General features: G+C 59.0%; 4 protein-coding genes and 5 non-coding genes across 11 annotated transcripts; 2 read left to right on the top strand and 7 right to left on the bottom strand.

Annotated features, from left to right (window-relative positions):
• Positions 1 to 155: 155 nt before the first annotated feature.
• On the bottom strand, positions 156 to 4513 carry SURF2 (surfeit 2). 2 transcript variants are annotated; one of them, XM_072960488.1, is made up of 6 exons: positions 4383 to 4513; positions 4141 to 4295; positions 3354 to 3457; positions 1125 to 1313; positions 829 to 995; positions 156 to 284 (listed from the first exon to the last, which is right to left on the bottom strand). In XM_072960488.1, the coding sequence occupies exons 1-6, from the start codon at positions 4458 to 4460 to the stop codon at positions 201 to 203; spliced, it is 777 nt and encodes a 258-aa protein (XP_072816589.1). In that variant the 5' UTR covers positions 4461 to 4513; the 3' UTR covers positions 156 to 200. The 2 variants fall into 2 exon arrangements, with proteins under 2 accessions (XP_072816589.1, XP_072816590.1); XM_072960489.1 differs by having other exon boundaries at positions 156 to 281.
• Positions 4514 to 4546: 33 nt separating this feature from the next.
• Positions 4547 to 8792, top strand: SURF1 (SURF1 cytochrome c oxidase assembly factor). Its single transcript, XM_072960467.1, has 9 exons — positions 4547 to 4637; positions 4738 to 4789; positions 5691 to 5824; positions 5905 to 5987; positions 6856 to 7047; positions 7895 to 7967; positions 8047 to 8209; positions 8451 to 8532; positions 8613 to 8792. Exons 1-9 carry the CDS (start codon positions 4587 to 4589, stop codon positions 8680 to 8682), a joined length of 900 nt encoding a protein of 299 aa, XP_072816568.1. The 5' UTR covers positions 4547 to 4586; the 3' UTR covers positions 8683 to 8792.
• A 240-nt stretch (positions 8793 to 9032) lies between these two features.
• Positions 9033 to 12412, bottom strand: RPL7A (ribosomal protein L7a). Its single transcript, XM_006217497.4, has 8 exons — positions 12378 to 12412; positions 11640 to 11760; positions 10926 to 11075; positions 10476 to 10616; positions 10199 to 10278; positions 9743 to 9873; positions 9385 to 9454; positions 9033 to 9190 (listed from the first exon to the last, which is right to left on the bottom strand). The coding sequence occupies exons 1-8, from the start codon at positions 12378 to 12380 to the stop codon at positions 9086 to 9088; spliced, it is 801 nt and encodes a 266-aa protein (XP_006217559.1). The 5' UTR covers positions 12381 to 12412; the 3' UTR covers positions 9033 to 9085.
• LOC116279575 (small nucleolar RNA SNORD36) lies at positions 9547 to 9611 on the bottom strand. Its single transcript, XR_004188905.1, has one exon. It is a non-coding gene; the product is annotated as a small nucleolar RNA SNORD36 (small nucleolar RNA).
• On the bottom strand, positions 9945 to 10016 carry LOC116279573 (small nucleolar RNA SNORD36). Its single transcript, XR_004188903.1, has one exon. It is a non-coding gene; the product is annotated as a small nucleolar RNA SNORD36 (small nucleolar RNA).
• On the bottom strand, positions 10355 to 10429 carry LOC116279574 (small nucleolar RNA SNORD36). Its single transcript, XR_004188904.1, has one exon. It is a non-coding gene; the product is annotated as a small nucleolar RNA SNORD36 (small nucleolar RNA).
• On the bottom strand, positions 11158 to 11228 carry LOC116279577 (small nucleolar RNA SNORD24). The gene has a single exon (XR_004188907.1). It is a non-coding gene; the product is annotated as a small nucleolar RNA SNORD24 (small nucleolar RNA).
• LOC116279576 (small nucleolar RNA SNORD24) lies at positions 11918 to 11992 on the bottom strand. The gene has a single exon (XR_004188906.1). It is a non-coding gene; the product is annotated as a small nucleolar RNA SNORD24 (small nucleolar RNA).
• A 27-nt stretch (positions 12413 to 12439) lies between the features above and the next one.
• Positions 12440 to 19083, top strand: MED22 (mediator complex subunit 22). 2 transcript variants are annotated; one of them, XM_072960469.1, is made up of 5 exons: positions 12440 to 12663; positions 13260 to 13411; positions 14973 to 15053; positions 15810 to 16018; positions 18352 to 19083. In XM_072960469.1, exons 2-5 carry the CDS (start codon positions 13289 to 13291, stop codon positions 18539 to 18541), a joined length of 603 nt encoding a protein of 200 aa, XP_072816570.1. In that variant the 5' UTR covers positions 12440 to 12663; positions 13260 to 13288; the 3' UTR covers positions 18542 to 19083. The 2 variants fall into 2 exon arrangements, with proteins under 2 accessions (XP_072816570.1, XP_072816569.1); XM_072960468.1 differs by lacking the exons at positions 12440 to 12663; positions 18352 to 19083 and adding an exon at positions 12681 to 12938 and having other exon boundaries at positions 15810 to 18285.
• Positions 19084 to 19282: the final 199 nt, after the last annotated feature.

Here is a 19282-nt window from a genome sequence, read left to right as displayed (position 1 = left end):
CGGGGTCCCTGCCACTTCCTGGGGGTGGGGGTGAGACCCTGACATCCGTGGGACAGACCCCCAGCCCTGCTTTCGGGGGCAGCAGATCTGGGGACAGCCCCGCACTTCCGAGGACGCGTGGCAGGCGGCTTGAGGAAGACGGGAGACGCCTGGAGGACTCTCCAAAGGCTCGTGGATATGTTTTCTCCAGCAGCCATTTATTAACCTGACTGTTTGAAGGAGCTGATGCTCTTAGGTTTGCGGTGACGACTCTTGAACTTCTTTTTCACTGAGCCGGACTGCTTCTGTGGCACAAACAGAACTGATCAGTGGAGGGTTCCGATCTGATGTAGGGGCGCTGGCAGCCCAGCACCACACCCCCTGCCCCGCAGAGAGGAAGAGCTTTAGGGGAAATGCCTGGATCAGCCTTCCACCCGCAGCTGGCTTCCAGGACACCCCGCAGCAGGTGAAGGCAGTGCTTAGAATCCCCAGGTGGCACGACAAAGACCGCAGCCTCCCCCAGCCCAATGCTGCTTGTCTGCCAAAGGGGATGAGGTGTTCATTCCAGCCTCAGGGTAAAGGGTGGCCTTCGGGGCCCTCCCTCTAGGTTCCTGGGGTGCACTGAGTCATGCCTCAGCCCAGTGGTCTCGCCCCTGCTCCATGGAGCCCGCTTCTGCAGCTGCAGGCCAGGGAGCAGCCCCACCCCCGCAGAGCAGCCTCCGCACTTAGCTCTTGTGTTGTTAGCTTGAGATTCCATTTGTTAAAAAGGTTCTTTCCATTTCTCTAAATTAGTTGAACCATTGCGAGAGGAAGGGGCTGCCACGCTGGCGGCCCTGGAGGTGGACCCACCTTCCCGCGTTTGAGGACCAGTTCCCAGTCCACTTCCCCCTCTGCTCTGTCTCCAGGGCCCTTCTCCTTCAGGCGCCTTGGCTTCTCATCCTCATCATCTGTCAGAAAGTCATCGGTGCTCTCCCTGTGCTCAGTCCCTGCCAGGTCCTTTTTGGTGAACAGCTCAGCTGGGAAGAACAGAGCGATAAGCTGTTTTAAGTTCACCCTGTGCAGGGGGCCGAGGGGAGAGCCGCCGGCCAGGGCCCAGGACCAGAGGACACACAGTGGGAGTGGGGAGCGGACATGGTCCAACTTACGTGGGTACAGGTCTGTCATGCTGTCATCACTGTCACTTGGGGCTGCGCCATCATCGCTGGACGTGGGTTCCCAGAAGGCTTCTCTAGGGCGAGATGGCCCGTCCCCATCCAGCTGGTCCTCCCTCCTCCTCCTCTTGTGCAGGAGGCAGGCTGGCACGTATTCCACACCCTGCTTCTGACACTCCTCATCTGGGGATAGACCACATGCTTCCTGGCTCTCTCCACATCTCCCCACCGTCCTCCAGGCACAGGGCCAAGCTCTGCCAGGGCCCACCTGACTCGGCAAAACTTGGCAGTGGCAGGCGAGTGCCATCGGTTGGGCTCCTACCAGGAGAGGGGTTGTGGGCCAGGGCCAAGAAGGTGGTGGAGGCCTAGTGGGCCTAGAGCATCCGTCCCTCGGGCTCCAGTCAAGCTCCAGGCAGCAGCCGCTGGGAGGGCGCTGAGCAGGCACAGTGGCCGGGACCCCTCCCCGGCTGGTGGGGCTCAGTGGAATTTGGTGCTTGGCCCTTGCTGACCCTCATCTCAGTGCAGAGGGGCTGGGATGAGCCTTCTTCTGCATCGAGGGCTCAGGGAGGCCAGGCTGCTGGAGCTCACCCTCCATCAGCACAGACCAGGCCGGTCCGGGGTGGCTCCCTTGGGGGAGGGCTCACCATCCTGCCAGCTCCTGCCATTGTCACTCATGAGGTGGACAGGCTCTGTTGGGCCCTGGCCTCTGATGCCACTGCCCACTCCTGCCCACCTCCAGGGCCCTGCCCCCAGCCACACCTCTTCCACCCACTGCACGGCTCCGCGGCAGCCCCCGTCACCACCAGAACCCACACGCGGCCAGCTGCCCTCGCCGCTGCGCTGACTCCACCAGACTGCTGCCAGCACAGCCTCACCGCCTCCTCGTCCCGTCTCAGTGCCAGAGTCCAGCGTTATAACAACTCTCCCTCTGGGGAACCCGGCCCAGGCCACCCCTGCCCCGGCTCCTTCCTGTCCTCACGGAGCAGCTGAGCACAGCTGAGGAAAGCAAGGCGCCCAGGAAGCACGGGTCCTGCCCCCGCCCTCCCAGCTGCGCCCGCTCTTGCCCTCATTTCTGCCCCAGGAAATAAAGCCTTCAAAGCCTTGGGACTGCTCTTCCTCCCCTTCTGAAGCCACCCGCTCCCGCCCCACATCCAGGCCTTCTTCCCCAGCTCCAGCCTGGCTCTGTCCCCGCCACGCCACCCATCAAATCACAGTCACTTTTCTGCCCTCCTCTTCTGTGCTTGGGCCCGGCCCGGCCCCATCACCTGGCTCCACAGATGCAAATGCCATGTCTGTGTCAGCGACCTGCATCGTCTGAGGGCCAGTCCACATGTCCCACAGCCCCCTCCCTGATACACTCCCAACTTAAGACGCTCAAAGGAACTTTTAATTCTCCTCACAAGCCATTGTTCAGACTCCACTCTCCTAGATTCACGAGGTCACCACCACCCAGTTCTCAAGCCAAGAATTCAGGGATCACAATTCCCTTCTCTCCCTCACTCCCGGGTCTGCTGGGTTTATCTGCAAAACTGTTAAAAATGGCCCACATCTTTCCCTCTTCCCTGCCGACACCTGGCAGCCCCAGCCGTCGTCGTCTTCACTGGGGTGACTGCACAGCAACCGGGGTCCCCTCTTCTACTCCTTCCTGCCCTCCCCTCTCAGAGCAGCAGGTGATGCTGAGACGCACTGATCAGGCCAGTCCCTCCTTAACCCTTTCCGTGCATCCCTGCTGCATGGTGGCCAAGGCCCCCTGTGGTCTGGTCCCTGCCTGCCTTTCTAACCCCACCTTGCCTGGTGGTGCAAGGCTGTCCTCCGGAACCTCCCGCAGCCAAGCGTTCGTCTACCCCAGACTCCACACAGACCCTTTCCTCCACCTGGAGCACCCTTCCCCCTACTCCGCATGTCCCTCAAGTTTCAGTCTAAAGAGAAACCCTCAGACAGCCCTTCTCAGGCCTCCTGTGGAAGACAGGCCCACCTGGCAACCCTCGGCCCCGCTGTCTGCACAGCACTGAACACTACCTGCATTACTTCCAAGTCTGCTTCCAGCTTTGCACCGTCTCTACCATTGACCCTCTTCACTGTGCTGGGACTGGGCCCAGTGCATCCACCAGTACCACAAAAGGCGATGGAGCTGCCACTTCTGCCCTCTAGGGGCACTGATGGTGGGGGAGGGCACCCAGATACCTGGGACTCAGTCAGGCTGTGGCCCCGGGGGCTACTTACATTTCTGCAGAGCCCTCTGGTACCTCCGGCCCTGGGTGTGCCTCAGCACGTGCTCCGGAGACTTGTTGATGTGCCGCAGGGTGAGCTTGCAGAACAGCTGGTGCCTAAGGGGACAGTTCACAAGCAACCATCCAGACCAGTGGCTCTCCACTGGGGCTGCATCTTGGAATCACCCCCGGGCGTCTGGTGGGGAAGTCTACCATGTGGCTTGGGCATCAGGATTCTTAGAAGCCCCTAAGCAACTGCACTCTGCAGGGGGTGCAGGACCGCTCCTGTAGACTGACGACGGTCTCCCAACACCTACCTGGAAAATAAGCCTTGCGGGCCTCACCAGGTGGCACCCAGCAAGAGAGAAGGCACGGGGAAGACAGCCTGGCAAGGGCTGGACACTGGGAGCATCTGCCGTCCCCCTCCTCGTTTTCACTATCGTCAACTGTCCGCTCTCGGCTAAATCTAAGCTCTCCTTTAAACTAAAGGTATGAAAATGACCGCGTTCAGAATCTCAGGTGACAAAGCACAAGCGCTCCGACTTTCTATGAAGCAGGCAGGCCCAAGTGACAGACCTCACGTCTACAAAAAGGCAAACATGCACGGGGGGCCAGCCTCACCTGGAATCCCAGGTGACTCACAGCTCCAGGACTCCCACCTGGATCTCAGGTCTCCTAACTCACGGGAGGAGTCGGGCTTCGGAGTCTACCCAGCATCGCCCAGACTCAGCACTAGGAACTGTCCCACCCTGGGCCTCCCGGCAGTGCCGGTCCCGCCCCGCCCCGGCCCGATCACGTACGGGTTCTTCGTGCTGGGCACTACGTGCGGCTCGAACTCGGCGTAGTCGAAGGCGGGGGAGGCGCGGACCAGCCGCCGGTACTTCTTGCCGCGGGTGTAGACCTGGAGCTCGGGCAGGCGGCAGGGCAGCTCGTGGCCCGTCAGAGCGCACCTCACCTGCGGGCGGGAGGGCGGGGCGGTCAGGGGGTCCGGGGACGGCCGGGGGGCCCGGCGGCGGTCGGAGGGCCCCGCGCCCCCGCCCACCTTGCGGGCGCCGGGCTCCAGTCGCAGGCTCGGGTGCTCGCGCAGGAAGGCGCGCACGTCGGGCGGCGGCTCGCTCATGGCTCGGCGCGCGGGTTGCTGGAAGCCGAGCGCCGCTCGAACCACGTGGGCTGGGGGCGGGGCGGGGCGCGCCCCGGAAGCAGATGCCTCCGGGCCCCGGAAGCGCGCGCGCCGGCGGGCGGGGCGATGGCGGCGGCGGCACGGTGGCTGGTGCTGCGCGCGGCGGGGCTGGGGCGGGTGAGCCGGCCGGGGCGGGGCGGCCGGGCGCGGGGTCGGGTGGGCCGGGGGGCGCACGCCCCGACCGGACGAGCTCAGCCAGCCCCTCGCGTCTCCGCAGGCCCCGGCCCGCGCCGTCCGGAGGAGCGTCCTTGGGATCGCCGCGCGCCCAGGTGAGGACTCGTGCAGGTGTGCCTTGGGCACCTGGGGAAAGCCGCCCGGCCCGTGCCCTCCACTTGCCGGAGTGGCCGGAGGGGCCGGGGCCTTGCGATAAGCTCTGGAACTGCGGCCTGAGCCTCTAAATCCGGTCCCGGTTGCGGGCTGGCTCCTCCCGCACCGCCGGGCGACGCGCTCGGCCGGATGCGTGCAGTAACTGCCCTGCGTACGCCTCCTAGGGCTGATGCGGGGCCAACCCGACGGAAGCCGCCTGGGATCCTTAAGGAAGGCGTAACTAGTCACCCAGTTTGCATGTAGCTTGTAAGATACCGCAGAGGGCATTTGTGTGTAGAGTGCCGTGCATACGTGAAGGTATTTCGTAAGCCTGCTCCAGGTCCGCAAGACCCATGAGCCTCTCGGTGTGAATCACCCTCTGAAAACTGTAAGGTACTTTCTGTGTACATTTGTCCCACTTTAAACTTATGAGCCATGAAAAAGAAGAGCTGTCCTGAGAGCTCTGTAAACCACTATCCTGCGTGTATCCCGTTCTGTCTCTTCATAACACGGAGCCATACCTGTGCGTCGTAGCGCGTTAGCAGACGTCTCAGCGCCTTCTTGTACAAAAGGCGTGACGTGGTTACATGGATTACCCAAGGTCGCGGTTGGTGGCAGAGCCAGGACTAAGCCCTAGATCTCATGCTGTCAGTGCACATCCACAGAGTGGGTGCCTTGCTCAGGCACTGGGTTAAGAGCTGGGCTGGGCACAGGTGCTGCTGGTTGACTCCTGGCTGCACTTTGTGGCCTGTGCACTCCTATACAACGTTCTCTCGAGCAGTAGTGGCAGTTTTGAGGAATTGACTGTTCCAGTTCCTTGTTCCGGGACTTCTGACCCCATGCCAGTGTGGTGAAATCTCCTAGGCTTGGCCTGGAGGCCCAGCAGGTCTGGCAGCTCTTCAGCCGAAGCAACTGCCACAAAAACAGAAGACGACTCCTTCCTCCAGTGGTTTCTGCTTCTCATTCCTGTGACTGCCTTTGGTCTGGGGACATGGCAGGTAAAGACTGGCCTCTTGCGCTCTTGACTCCGAGCCCTTGACTCTGCTGCCGCTCACCCGGGCTCACGCTGTTTCCGTAGGTCCAGCGCCGGAAATGGAAGCTAAAGCTGATCGCAGAGCTCGAATCAAGAGTCTTGGCTGAGCCCATCCCGCTGCCCGCAGAGTGAGTGTGTGTGGCCGCCCACCTGGGGCTGGGCTCACTCGAGGTCAGCAGTGGGGCCTGGCTTTTGCTGGCCTTCCTGACCCTGCTGGGAGCCCTCAAAATCAGTGGTCCTGCTGGGCTTCCTGCTGACCCCCTACTGCCCTCGGGAAGCTGCCTGACGTTTATAGAAAAGTCCTTGAACCTGGGCTTCAACTTTGGCCCAGACCCAGGCCCACTAAGGCATCCCTCACAGGGCTGATGGTCTTCTGCAGCAGTAATTTTAGCTGCTGGGTGAGGGCAGGCACGTCTTCACATGAGAGTGGTCCTTTGAGAACGTGCCCAGAGTGACCCTGCTGCCCTCTCCCCTTATTTAAAAGCACTGTCCTGAGGGGAGAGTAAGGGGAGAGCTCAGTGGCAGAGAGTGCACGCATTAGGTCCTGGGTTCAGTCCCCAGTATCTCTATTAAATAAGTAAACCTAGTTACCCTCCCCCCCAGACAAATACTAAAAAAATGAAAGCACTGTTCTGCAGGGACGGCTGTGGTCACAAAGCTTTCCATTCAAGGCAGCAAACAAGTGGGTCGTACTCGGCTTGCAGATGGCGGTTTGGGCCCCCATATTTCCTTCAGTTCAGAGTCCACGTCTGGAAGCTTTTCTTCAAAACTTGGGCTGTTTGGCAGCACAGCTCCACATTCCCACAGGGCAACAGAGAGGTCAGCTTTCTCCTTTAGAGGGTGGTGCATGCCTCCCGGCAGGACAGTCCCCACTGTGCCTCTGTGGCACCTACGTCGCTTCGCAGGCTGCAGCGGGCTTCATGGCTCGTGGACCCTCGAGCGGGTTTTTCTTGCTGCCAAACCTTGCTCGGCCTCAGCTCCGCTTCTCCCGTGTAGCCCAGTGGAACTGAAAAGCCTGGAGTACAGGCCGGTGAAGGTCAGGGGGCACTTCGACCACTCCAAGGAGCTCTACATGATGCCGCGGACCTTGGTGGACCCTGCCCGGGAGGCCCGCGAGGCCGGCCGGCTCTCTTCGTCGGCCGAGAGCGGTGCCTACGTTATCACTCCCTTCTACTGCACTGCCCTGGGGTGAGTGGGGCGCAGGGGCCCGGCTGGGCCTGGCAGACTCCGGCGGGACACACTCACCTGCCTCCTCACCCCAGCCCTGGGGAATCCAAGATACCCAGATAAGTCCCATTCCTCGAAGAGTTTGAAATTTGTAATTCTGAAATTAAGCCACTTATTTTAACTTGTTGCCGCACAGCTCCTGCATGTTGAGCTCTGAAGGGGGAGGCAGGCAGGTCGATCAAGCAGGCCTCTCTGGAGAGACTGTCTCACGGCCGCCAGGGTTAACGATCACGGTGCTGCGTGGAGGGGCCAGCAAGAGGGACTCAAGAGGAAGGTGCCCCCAGGTCCGCATGGCGGGAGTCAAGTCAGGGAAGGCTTCCCAGGGGCTTTTTGGCCAAAAAGTGAAGAGATGGGAAGAGTATTCCAGGGAAAGGAATAAGGAATGGCGGTGTCGGGGGTGACCGCAAGATCGATAACTGGAGCGGCTTCCCAAATGCTGACACATACACAAAACCCCAGGGCCCTGGTCGTCGGCTCACGGGAGAGGCAGCAAGGAGGTGCTGGTCACTGTTTGCACGCTGCAGTGGGTGGAGCACAAAGAAAGCAGATTGGTGGTGGGGCCTGGGAGAGTGTTAACTTCAAGGGGCTAGTAAAACGAAAAGGGGGGTTCCCCTCACCAATGGAGACACGGCCTGAAGAGGAAGAACTTTCCGATGGTGCTCATGGGTTGGGGGCACTCCCACAGCCAGCTCAACCAGCTTTTAAACCCTTTCCTCGCACTGTTGTCTCTGGAGGTACCAGAGTGACCACTAGTGGTCACTTTTATTCAAACCCCCTCCCCTATCTGTGACTGCTTTCCTTACTCTAGAATCACCATCCTGGTAAACAGAGGCTTTGTGCCCAGGAAGAAAGTCAGTCCTGATACCCGGCAGAAAGGCCAGGTAAGGCGCTCTGCCGCTGGGGGAGCCGTCCAGCCTCCACCCAGGGCCCTGAAGGGCGGTCTGGCACCTTCCTTTGTAGGTTGAGGGAGAAGTGGACCTGGTTGGGATGGTGAGGCTGACGGAAAGCAGGAAGCCCTTCGTCCCGGAGAACGACCCCGAGAGGAACCACTGGCACTACCGGGACCTGGCAGCCATGGCCAGGCTCACGGGCGCGGAGCCCATTTTCATCGACGCAGACTTCAGTACGTGCTGACCAGCCCACCCCGGTCAAGTAGCCTCTGCAAATACCCTGGGCATTTCCCAGTACTTGTGTCCGTGTATTCTAGTGTGCGTGCTGAGTGGGAGATGCTTGACCCCGCTTGGCAGGTGCTAAGAGGGTAACGCCGGGGGGCTACTTGACGGCAAGAAAACAGCTGGTAGTTAAGTGCCAAGAAGCTGGTGGTACAAGGGATGGTAAGGACACTGAGCCCGCTCTCTCAACAGAGAGCACAGTCCCCGGGGGACCTATCGGAGGGCAAACCAGAGTCACTCTGAGAAACGAGCACCTGCAGTACATCCTCACCTGGTGAGCCCCAGTCCCCAGCCACTCCCTGCTCCCCCCACCCCACTCCCTGCTCTGACGGTGTCCACTTTCTTCCAACCAAGGTATGGACTCTGTGCAGCTACATCATACCTGTGGTTTCAGAAATTCATACGTCGGACTCCAGGTGTGTGATGTGATCAGCTGATGGAGTCCTGTTCCTGAACAATTAGGAAGCTATCCCAAGAGATCTGGTTTTATGTTGATCATGTACCACTGGTATCAATAAATAAGTACCTCTGCTACGTGTAATACCTTCCCTTCTACCCAGATGAGCCAGTTACTGGGCAAGCGTAAGATCCCGGCTTGGTTCAGAATATTCATATTCAAGTACTAGTTCACCTTTGGAATAACTGCAAAGCAATTTACAGTTAAGTCTGACACAAGTGCTGCCCGCTATGAGGGCTAAGGGCCCTAGATTTGAAAATACACTTGCCACCATCCCAAACATTATTTATTGATAATAAGACTCAAAATGCCTGACACTGGCTGAAGAATTTTTATTACTTTTATGTACAGAAAACTTGGTGGGGTACACCTAGCCCAGTTTGGTGGCCAGTTCTTTCGCCTTTGCCTTTTCCAGCTTGGCAATGCGAGCCACTGATTTTGGACCCAGGACATTGCCTCCCCAGTGACGGCGGATCTGTAGTAAGAAAGGAGAGGCAGTCAGCCTGGCACGTCATTTCCTGAGGCTTTCAGAGTGCATGGCTTCATGCAGTTCCGTTTAGTTGTTGCAAGTTGGGCGACAAATACAACTGCTCAGGAAGAGCCAAGAGCCAGCCAGCTGACTAGAGGCGGACTTCCCAGAGCAGCTTTTTGCATGAATCTGCTCCTTACCTCGTCGTATCTGTCATTGTAATTGGTCCTGATGGCTTCCACCAGCTTGGCCAGGGCTCCTTTGTCTTCCCTGACAAGGCAGAGGGGGAAATGTGGGTCACTGGCCTCTCAGGCTTCCAGAAAGCAGAAATGACTCCACTTCTAGCTCCACATACAAGCCTTTTACCTCAGATACAACATGACCACATGGTTTATTCAGGTGAAGAAATTCATAACCATCACTGGCAAAGGCTCAAAAAACGTATTCTTTCAAAGTTTAGTCTTTGAGGAAAGATCCTGAACAATTAAGTGAATGTGGGGTGGTGGTGGTGGTGCCCCCAGGGACCCTTGGGAGCCTGGGGCTACACTGCACACTTACGAGTTCACCTGCGTGAAGGCAACAGTGGTGCAGGTCTTCCTATGGACCAGGCGCCCCAGCCTGGCCTTCCCCTTGATGATGCAGTAGGGAACCCCCATCTTCCGACACAGGGCAGGCAGGAAGACAACCAGCTGGAAGACAGCATCGTCAGCTTGAGTGTATTCCAACCAAAAGCACTAACTTAAAAGCTAATGTGGCAGCAATTGCTCAGGGTTAAAAAGCTCATGTACTTGCACTTCAAGGTTAATTCAGTGAAAAATTCACATCATTGCAAGAGCCACGAATTGGATCCCCTGTCAGTACTGTCCTCAGATGAAGAGCAGACAGCCCCTGCCAGCCCACCACAATCTCTTAACCGAGCAGGCTCACTGCGGCTTTAAGCTATATTCTGAGTACTGACAAAGGCCCAACCAATCTAAGTTGAGCCGTCAACGCTGAAGAATGAATCAGACGTACCTCAATGGGGTCCACGTCATGTGCGATCACCACCAGCTGAGCCTTCTTGTTCTCCACCAAGGTGGTGACAGTATTAACCCCTAGAACACACAACCCATTAGCATCAGAAGGGTGGGAGCTGCTGTCCACAAGAGCAGTTCTACTGTGGGCCCAGCTATGGACTCAGGGTTAAAAAGCTCGATTTCACTCTTCACAGCAATTTCAGCTGAAGAAATTCATGCATCACTGCCAGCAGCCCGCCCCACCATTCACCCTCTTCAACATGGGGGCCACTCACCTGCTCGAAGGACGGGTGGCCTCTTGGTGGGGACATCCCCTTTGCCGGCAGCTTTCTTCTCAGCTCGGGCCAGCAACCTCTGTTTCTTCTCTTGTTTCGTCTCTGGTCTGTACTTGTGGGCCAGCTTTAGTAACTGAGTAGCTGAGAAAAGATCGTCAGTTCAGGCTTGTAGCGTAAGCTGTACTCTGGGTCACTTAGTGTAACAAACGCTAAGTCACTGTCCTAAATGAATACAACCGCAGTTCAAAACATGTCAGGTCACATATGGAACCTCTTTACTGTGTCGTTTCAGAAACTACACAAGGAATCCTAAATTTGAATAAGCCAACCTACTGAAAACACCCACTACCCTTCAAAGGCCTTAGATCTGGCACCGTCCAAGGAAAGGTGGCAACCATGCCCAAGCCTGAGAAATCCCTTCCCAGTGTGGGTTTTATGCCGGAACCTCACCTGTTTGGCGGTCTAGGGCCTGAGTGAACTGGTTAATCGCGGGAGGCACTTTCAGCCGCTTATAGAGGATAGCCCTTTGCCGCTGCAGCCGGATGTAGCGGGGCCATTTGACAAAGCGAGTGAGGTCCCTTTTGGGCTGGATGTCCTGTCCTGAGAATTAAAAGGCACCACCGTGAATGAGGCTCAAATTCTTTGTCAAGTCCACATCTATGCCCACTCAGGAGGGTGTAGGTGCATCAGCGATCTTGGTGGTTTACTACGTCATCACCATCTTTCAGGCAGCAAATTCTTACATCATCTGCACACAAACACCCGGATCACGGGGTGGGGGGAAACTGGCGGCACCCCTCCTCATTCAGCAACCAACCAAAGCTTCATGTTCCCACTGTAATCAAACTGCTTCTGCTCCAGGAGCAGGTTTTCTGGTGACCAAGGGGAACCCCAAAAGGCCAGTGTCTGGACTCCACGCTGACACATGTCAGATGCTCACAGGGAGGCCGTGAAGGACACATCATCGTCGCCTCCCCCTTGAGAACTGAGCCCAGCTTATAGCTAGAAAGTGGCAAAATCCGGGAGTCCCAGTCCAGGCAGCCCCAAGTCCAAACCCACTAAAACCCAGTAAACATGATGTGTTTTTCTGTCCAGTAAACTACTATTTCTCACCGGGGAAAACGTCTAAAAATCTGTTTTCAACATTTCCCGTTGCTCACTCACCAATGCCAAAATTCTTGGGCCTTTTCTCAAACAGGGGGTTTACCACCTTCTTGGCCTCCTGCTTCTTCACGACAGCGGGGGCGGGGGCCACCTTCTTCCCCTTCGCCTTCTTTCCCTTCGGCTGAACAGAACGAAAGCCCAGCTAAGCCACCGCCTCCTCTGCTCGTCTCCCTGGAGGGCGGGCCACGGGATGGCTCCGAAGACGAGGGGGTCGGTGGGCCCCGACCGGGCCGCACGGAGAGGCAGTCTGGCTCCGGGCTCAGGATCGACCCCGCTCGTGCATCAGCGATCTTGGTGGTTGGGGACGTCCGCACCGCCATTCAGATAGCAAATATTCTCTCACATCATCTGCACGAGCACCGAAGGCCCCGCCACCCCGCGCCCCTCCCCGCGACAGACGCGGCCCCGTAGGAGCCCGGAGTAGAGCAGGCTCCAAACAGCAGAGCGAACTCAGCACCCTTCGCCCAAGGCCCCTAAGGCGGCCCCCGCGCGCAGGAGCGCCTACGGCCCCGTCCGCTCCAAGCCCTGCATTGCGGCGCTGCGCTCCCGGATCCTCCTCCCCAACCCCGGCCCGGCCGCCGTGGGGTCTATCCTGCCCCGATAACTCTACACTAGGCCCCGCGGGACTCCTCTCCCACCGGGTGGTGGAGGGACCCTGGCGTGGCCGCGCCCCGAGGAGGATGGCGGCGGATAAAGCCCAGACCCAGAGCCAACACAGCAGACTAACAGCCCACTCACCATCTTGAACGGCGGGCGGAGAGAGAAAGAAAAGGGAATTGTGGGTAATATGTATGCGATCTCCGAGATCGCGAGAACTGGCGCCTGCGCGGGATTTCGGATTTAAAGCCGCAGGACTCCTTTCTCCTGCTCCGCGGTCGGGGGCGGTGCCTAGAGCGAGGCGAAGGGGTCGGAGCTGCCGGCAGTCTGCGCGGAGAGGGACCCGGGAGCCAGGACTTTCCGGGAGGGGCGCGCGCTCGTCCCCACCCCGGCCAGGTGTCCGCCGGGCCCCGGCTCTGCGCACCAGGTGTGGGCGTTGGGGCTGCGCGGCGGGGTTGGCGTCCTTCCCGTGTGATTTACCTCAAAGTGGCTTTAAAACCTCGAGCTCGGGCTCTGGTTCGTGCTCCAGGGCCCGGGCTGGGGATCACCCTGCCCAGAGCGCGCAGCCCGGAGGCGCCTGGCGCGAGGTGGGAGGGTGGTCCCAGCAGAAACCCCGGAGCGGAGGAGCCCAGAGGCCTCGTGGGGCGGCCCTCGGGGGTCCCGGCTTGGAGACCCCGGAGGCGGAGGGGGAGTGCAGGCAAAGTGACTTCGGAAGGGGTAGGGTAGGTGAGGGGAGGATGGGGGTGGTGGCGGGGAGGCGGCTGGCAGGGGCAGGTGGAGCGCCTAAGGCCTCTCGCGGACGTGCGTGGGCCCGGCCTCTGAGAATACTGCGCCAGAGCGGGGCAAGGTGTTGTCTGCGGTCCCAGGGAGACAGCCGGGGGAGACCCAGCAGGGCACCAGTGTGCGAAGAGCTGGACGAATGAGTCTGGCAGAAGGGGGATCTCTGGAGATCTGTACGTCCTGCTGGGGCGGGGGCATGGAGGGTGGGTGGCTGGGATGCTCACATCAGACTCTGGGTCCCAGGTGCCCGCTGCCCTGCCCGAGGCCCGGCCATGGCCCAGCAGAGAGCCCTGCCGCAGAGCAAGGAGACGCTGCTGCAGTCTTACAACAAGCGGCTCAAGGACGACGTCAAGTCCATCATGGACAACTTCACCGAAATCATCAAGACCGCCAAGGTGGGCGAGGCCGCCAGTCTCCTGCCCCTTCTGAGACCAAGGGAAGTGGCAGGGTCTGGAGGTTGTGGACAGTGGTAAGCGGAGCCGGGGTGTCTGCTTTCAGCAGCAGCATCCACTAAACATGCGTGCTCCCTGCGAGATGGTGGGGATACAGCAGTGAACCCACACACAAGGCCCTTGTCCCCACGGGGAGGGTGGCTGGGGGACTGACAATAACAAGTCAATAGATAAATAAACAAGCCAGTGAATTACGGTCCTGGTGAGGCAGTTGTAGGGGACTCTGGTCCAATTGCCAGGATCCGACATCCAGCACCACTTACTAGCAGAAGGGTTTGAGTGAGGACTTGGTTTCTCAGTGCCTCAGTTTCCCCTGCATCATAGGGTCCTTGTGATGACCAGATGAGTTAGTTCATCTGTGTAAAGCAGTTACTGTGGGAACTATTGCGAGTGAACACGGACAGGTAGAGGAGCTGGGGAAGGCCCCCCCCAGGGGGGCAGAGTGACCAGCGTCTGGTTTGGGTCCCAGCAAGCCCACTGATGCTGCAGCTGTCCGGAGTTGGGTGGTCTCTGCATGACGGCTGCAGACCTTAAAGGCTTGTCTGAGCATTACTAGTGTTGATGAAAGCTGGCATTTATTTAGTGCTCACTTTGTTGTCAGGCCGAGCTGTGAGGCCCCTTGTGCCCGGTGCTGTTGAACCTTCCCGGGGCACCACTGCTCCCCCTCCACTGCAAGAGGAGGGGGCTGAGGCTCAGAAGGCACCACCGCTCTCCCCTCCACTTCCAGAGGAGGGGCTGAGGCTCAGAAGATCTAGCAGCTTGCCCAAAGTCATTCTGCTAATAACTGGCACGGCTGAGATTTGAACCCAGGAAGTCTGGCTCCTAACTACGAAGGGGGCCGTGATCCCTGCCCCTATTCTGGCCAAGCCACCGTGGAAACCCTGGCCTGGTGTGTGGGTTGGAGCAGTTCATAGCCTGGACCTCGGACAGTGGTTAGAAAGAGGACGACAGGCAGTCCTGGCTCCTCCATTCACCATCTGAGACACCTTGAGTGCACCCTTCGGTCTGTCCCAGCCTCAGGTTTGTCCCCCTGGACAGTGATCCAGGCTTCCATGAGAGTTTCCTAAGATAATGACGGTCCAGGGCATAACACAGTACCCGGCAACCAGGAGGTGCTCGGTAAATGGTCACTTAAAAAAAAAACACATTGTCCTTTTATTCGTCTGGTCAGCAGCTCACTGAGCACCCGAGCTAGTGACACAGCCTGTCATGAACAGGGCTCCACGCCCCAGAAAGAATGTGACTGAGACCTCCTGCACCTGGGACAGCAGCCAGCGTCCTTAGGCCTCCACTGGGCCTGATGAAGGTGCCTGTGTCTCCTGAGAACAGAACCAGAGGGGTTAAGGTGACCGCTGCCTGAGGCTGGGTCAGCAGTGCCTGATGCGGAGGGCAAGACAGGCCAGAGGGTGTGGCGAGGGCGGGCGTGCTGCTGCCGCCGGGGCCTTACAGGCACTGGTGGGCCAGGGCACCTGATGATTCTTGGTTTTTTTTGTTTGCCCTCCAGATTGAGGACGAGACACAGGTGTCGAGGGCCACCCAAGGCGAGCAGGACAACTACGAGATGCACGTGCGAGCCGCCAACATCGTGAGTCACCAGGTGGAGGGCACAGCCCGGGCTCCAGGAGCCTTGTGGTCCCCACTGGGGTTTCCTGGGTGGGGAGGAGGAGGGCTGTCCACGGCAGCTGTGAGAGGGGCTGGCAGATAACGGGCCAGGTCCATCCTGTCCAACCACGGCCGGGCAGTGGTGAGAAAGAGGATGATTCTTTGTCAGTACGGGAAGCGAACTGCCTGATGGAACAGGATGTGCAGTTGGGTCCTTTGATCAGGATATGCATCCCTTGATGTCACAGAACAAGCACAGCAGCTACGTATTTCCATAGCTCCGGGCCCACAGGTGAAAATGCAAAGGACAGGATCCTAAAGGAAGCCCCCCAGCTGGCAAGCGTGCTGTCCCTGAGGCAGGGCAGGCGGTTAAATGGGATCCCAGTTTTATCTGGGGTTTCAGGTTTTGAGAAGCAGAACCTGTACTTGAATAACACGTGTGATTAGAGATCATCCCAGCAGGGGCACAAGCAGAGGCCAGGGGAGGGGAGAGGAGGGACCCGGGAAGGGATGGCGCTCGCCTTGGAAGCTTTTCCTTGGGCTGCGGGGGTTGCCAGGGATGCTGCCTCCTGTAGCTGACCTTCTAGTTCCCCCACGTCTCACGGCGACCCTGTGGAGGTCAGTACCGCAGCCCCACTTTGCAGGTGAGGGAACTGAGGCCATTGCTCAGCCAGCGTCAGGCTCACGGAGGCTGGCTGCGGACACTCCCTCACCCTACCTGCCCCCGTTCCCACCCCAGGTCCGAGCCGGCGAGTCCCTGATGAAGCTGGTGTCCGACCTCAAGCAGTTCCTCATCCTCAACGACTTCCCGTCGGTGAACGAGGCCATCGACCAGCGCAACCAGCAGCTGCGAGCGCTGCAGGAGGAGTGTGACCGGAAGCTCGTCGCCCTGCGGGATGAGGTCTCCATCGACCTCTACGAGCTGGAGGAGGAGTATTACTCGTCCAGGTACAAATAGGGCTGGACCCCGAGCTGAGTGGACCTGCAGTCCTGGGCCTGGCCAGCTGGGGTGGCCCAGCCCCACCTGGCAGCCCGAAGGTCTTGTTTTTCAAATCCTTCCCTGTCTTGGCAGCAGAGCCCTGTGCCTGGGTTTCAGAGCAGACCTCACGGTCAGAGCATCTGATTGACAGACAATTTATACCATCTACCGGGGCCTGGGCATCAGGATGAAAATTGCAGAACCTCGAAGGTTGGGAGGGCCGAACCAGCCTTTCTGCCTGGGGTGATGGCTGCCTCTCTCTGGGCCTGTCTGCTCCTCTTAGCTGTCTCATCAGTGTTTAAACATTCTGGCCAAGGCTGGGCTAGCTCTTTTGGCCTCCCAGGCCCACGTCCAGGAAGGAGGAAGAAAGAACCCAGAGAACGGCCTTGACAGCCAGGCCTGGGGTCCTTGGACCCCTGAGTTCCCTTTCAACTCAACTTTGTTCAGACTGGAGCCAGCCGACATGCCAGGCCTGTGCTGGGCCCCAGGTATCTGGCAGTGGGCAAGACCTGTCTCCCTGGTCCTCACGTGACCGCTTAGAATCCTGAAACCTGAGGCTGGAGGGGTCCTGAAAAATCAGAGTCCAAGTGTAACTTATGCATGGGGAAACAGGCTGGAAACTGGGAGGTCTCAGCAGACGCAAAGTCTGTGCTCCCTCTCGCCCTCGCTGCACAGTTTTTTTTTTTCTGTCGTGGATTTTCAGTGCTTCTCTCTGTGCTGTGGAGGCCATGCTGGGGCCGCAGACACCCAGAGCCAGCACACCTTTGGTCTGAGGCTTGGCTTCCCTGCACTGGACTCAGTGCCCCCTTCAGGGTCCCTGCCCCTCCTGGCCTCTGTGGGAAGGGAGAGTCTCACTGCCCAGCTGGAGCGGTTTAGACCTTTCTGGAGGGTGGAGCCACGTCTCGTCCCTGATCCCATCGGCTCAGCAGACATGCAGCGAGCATTGCCTACACACCAGGCCTTCAGAGAGGGTCCAGAGCGGGTCTCACGGGGACTCAAACCTTGCTGGGACATTGCTCACAGCCCCGCTTGGTTTTGCAGAATCCCAGAATCCCTTACGTCCCTGTGTTTGTCCCTCTGCTGCCCCCAAGGGCCAGGCCCACAGTGAAACCCAGGGGTCCTGAGAGCTGAGCTTCCCACATCCTGGCTCCTGGTCCATCAGTCTCTGGTTCACCTGGATGGTTTCTGGTCTGGCCTGGGAGCCCCTCCCACTATTCCTGGTACCTCCGGAGGCTGAGTTCGTCCCTCATCTGTAAATATATGTCAGTGGCTGGGGCTCAGCTGCGTCAGGACCAGCGGGCTGTGTATTCCCCTCCCCTGGCTTATCCCCCAACACGGGTTGCGTGTGCCCCAGCCCCCTGAGCCGCCGGCACTCCAGGTGCTTCCCCGCTGCCCACACACCCATCTCCACGCTCTCTGCTCTGCTTTCTGCTCACGATTTGCTCTTTTTCTTCCTCTCACCCTCCACTCTCCTTGGGACACTGCTCTGTGTCCAGGATGGTTTCGGAGACTAAACACTGAGGGCAGGAGCACGGGAAGAAGCGAGGGGCAGGGCAGGATTCGGGAGACAGCCAGCAAGATGACTGCAGGGACAGGACCGTGCTCTGTGCACCCTCTTGACCACCTTCCAGAGCCATGCTCTTCACCTGCATCTGCATCCCAAGTCTTCTCGCAGCCCCGAGAGGCCGGCCTGGCTGTGCCTGTACTAGAGATGGGAGACTGAGTTTAAGGGGCCTGTTTGAGGTCGCACAGCTGGTCAGTGGTGCGAGACAGAATGCCAGGGCCTCTGCTTCTAACTGCTGCCCAGTTTAGGCTGAGGCCCAGCCAGGGGCAGACCCAGAAAGAAGACAGGGTCTGTGCCCTCAGGGGGCTTGCGAAGCATTAGGATCAGGGAAGGACTCTAGCAAGCTCTGGACACTGGTTCCTGCAGCTGTGAACAGAGTATGTGGCCAGGCTGGAGGAGGAAGGCAGCTGGAGCCAGGATAGGAAGTGACAGCGGGGGCTAGGAAGGCCATGTGGCAGAAAGGACATGGGTTGGTCAGTGGAAGGGACCTGCCGAGATCACACAGCCTGCTGGTGGCTGGTCCCAGTAGACTCCTTTTAGGAATCCCTGGGGGACCCTGAAGCAGGGGCAGCCCCCACAGGCCCCTCAGCCAGGCCTGCTTGTTGGAGGGGCCAGTACAGAGGAGAGGGCGGTCCGGGGTGTGGTCTGTTTCTTAACTCTGCTTCTATCTCGCTTTCCTTCCCCTGGCTTCCATCCTGCCTGCTCCTGTCTCTCCCTGGGTTTCTGGTGGTGGAAAAGCTCAAGTCTTTGCGAAGCTAATGATCTGCCTCTATGCGAAGCTTACTGGAGGCTGGACCTCGACACAGACCCTGCTGATGGCCTCTCAGCCCCTCTGCTGGCATCCCCGGAGCCCAGTGCCGGCCCCCTGCAGGCGGCAGCCCCTGCCCACTCCCACACCGGCGGCCCCGTACCCACAGAGCACACCTGAGCCTCCCAGGGCTCCCCTCCCTGGGCCTCTAGAACCTGCGGAATGAAATCCAGTGCCCCCTCTCTGGGCCCCCACAGCCTCAACTCCCTTCAGCCTTCATTCCCCCTGGGGGAGCCACTATGGCCCTGTCAGCCCAGGGACAGTCCACCTAGGAGTGTTCCCCCAGCCATTCTGGGGTTGCTGTCTTCTGGCTGGCTGGGTAGAGGGAAGTTTCCAGGACAGTTTGTCCTGTTGGGCACCTAACAGTGGGGCAGGAAGGATGCCTAGTGTTGGGAGGCCCGACCTGAGCTGTTTACCAGGGTGAGGGGAGGTAGTGCTCAGAGCGGACAGAACTAGCCAAGACCAGGTCTCCTACACAGAGCTCTGCCTGCTACTTCGCCTGGAAGCTCCCTGCGCTGACTGCCCCTGCAGGGCTATGGGTAAGCGGGACCACCTGCTCTTACAGAAGTCAGGCAGGATCCTTCCTGATTTTGCTGCTGCACACATTCTGGTTATTTTTGTAATGAGACTGTTGAATAAAACCAGCTCCACCCTTTTGCGTTGATTGGTTCCTTTTCTTGTTTGCCCCTGTCATTCTTGGACCACCTTTGGTCTCCCAGTGGCTGTCAGAAAACAGCCCCTGGTCTCTGCCTGGACAACCTTGGGCTCCAAGTCAGCCTCCTCCCCTCGGGGACTCTGGGCAAGTGGGGGCTGTTAGTTTGGGGTCATGGCTGCATTCCCATTGCCTAGAAAGTAGTGTCT

The sequence above is a fragment of the Vicugna pacos genome, chromosome 4, assembly GCF_048564905.1.
Source record: "Vicugna pacos chromosome 4, VicPac4, whole genome shotgun sequence".
In the NCBI taxonomy this organism is placed as follows: domain Eukaryota; kingdom Metazoa; phylum Chordata; class Mammalia; order Artiodactyla; family Camelidae; genus Vicugna; species Vicugna pacos.
This window is presented reverse-complemented; position numbering and strand designations above follow the sequence as displayed.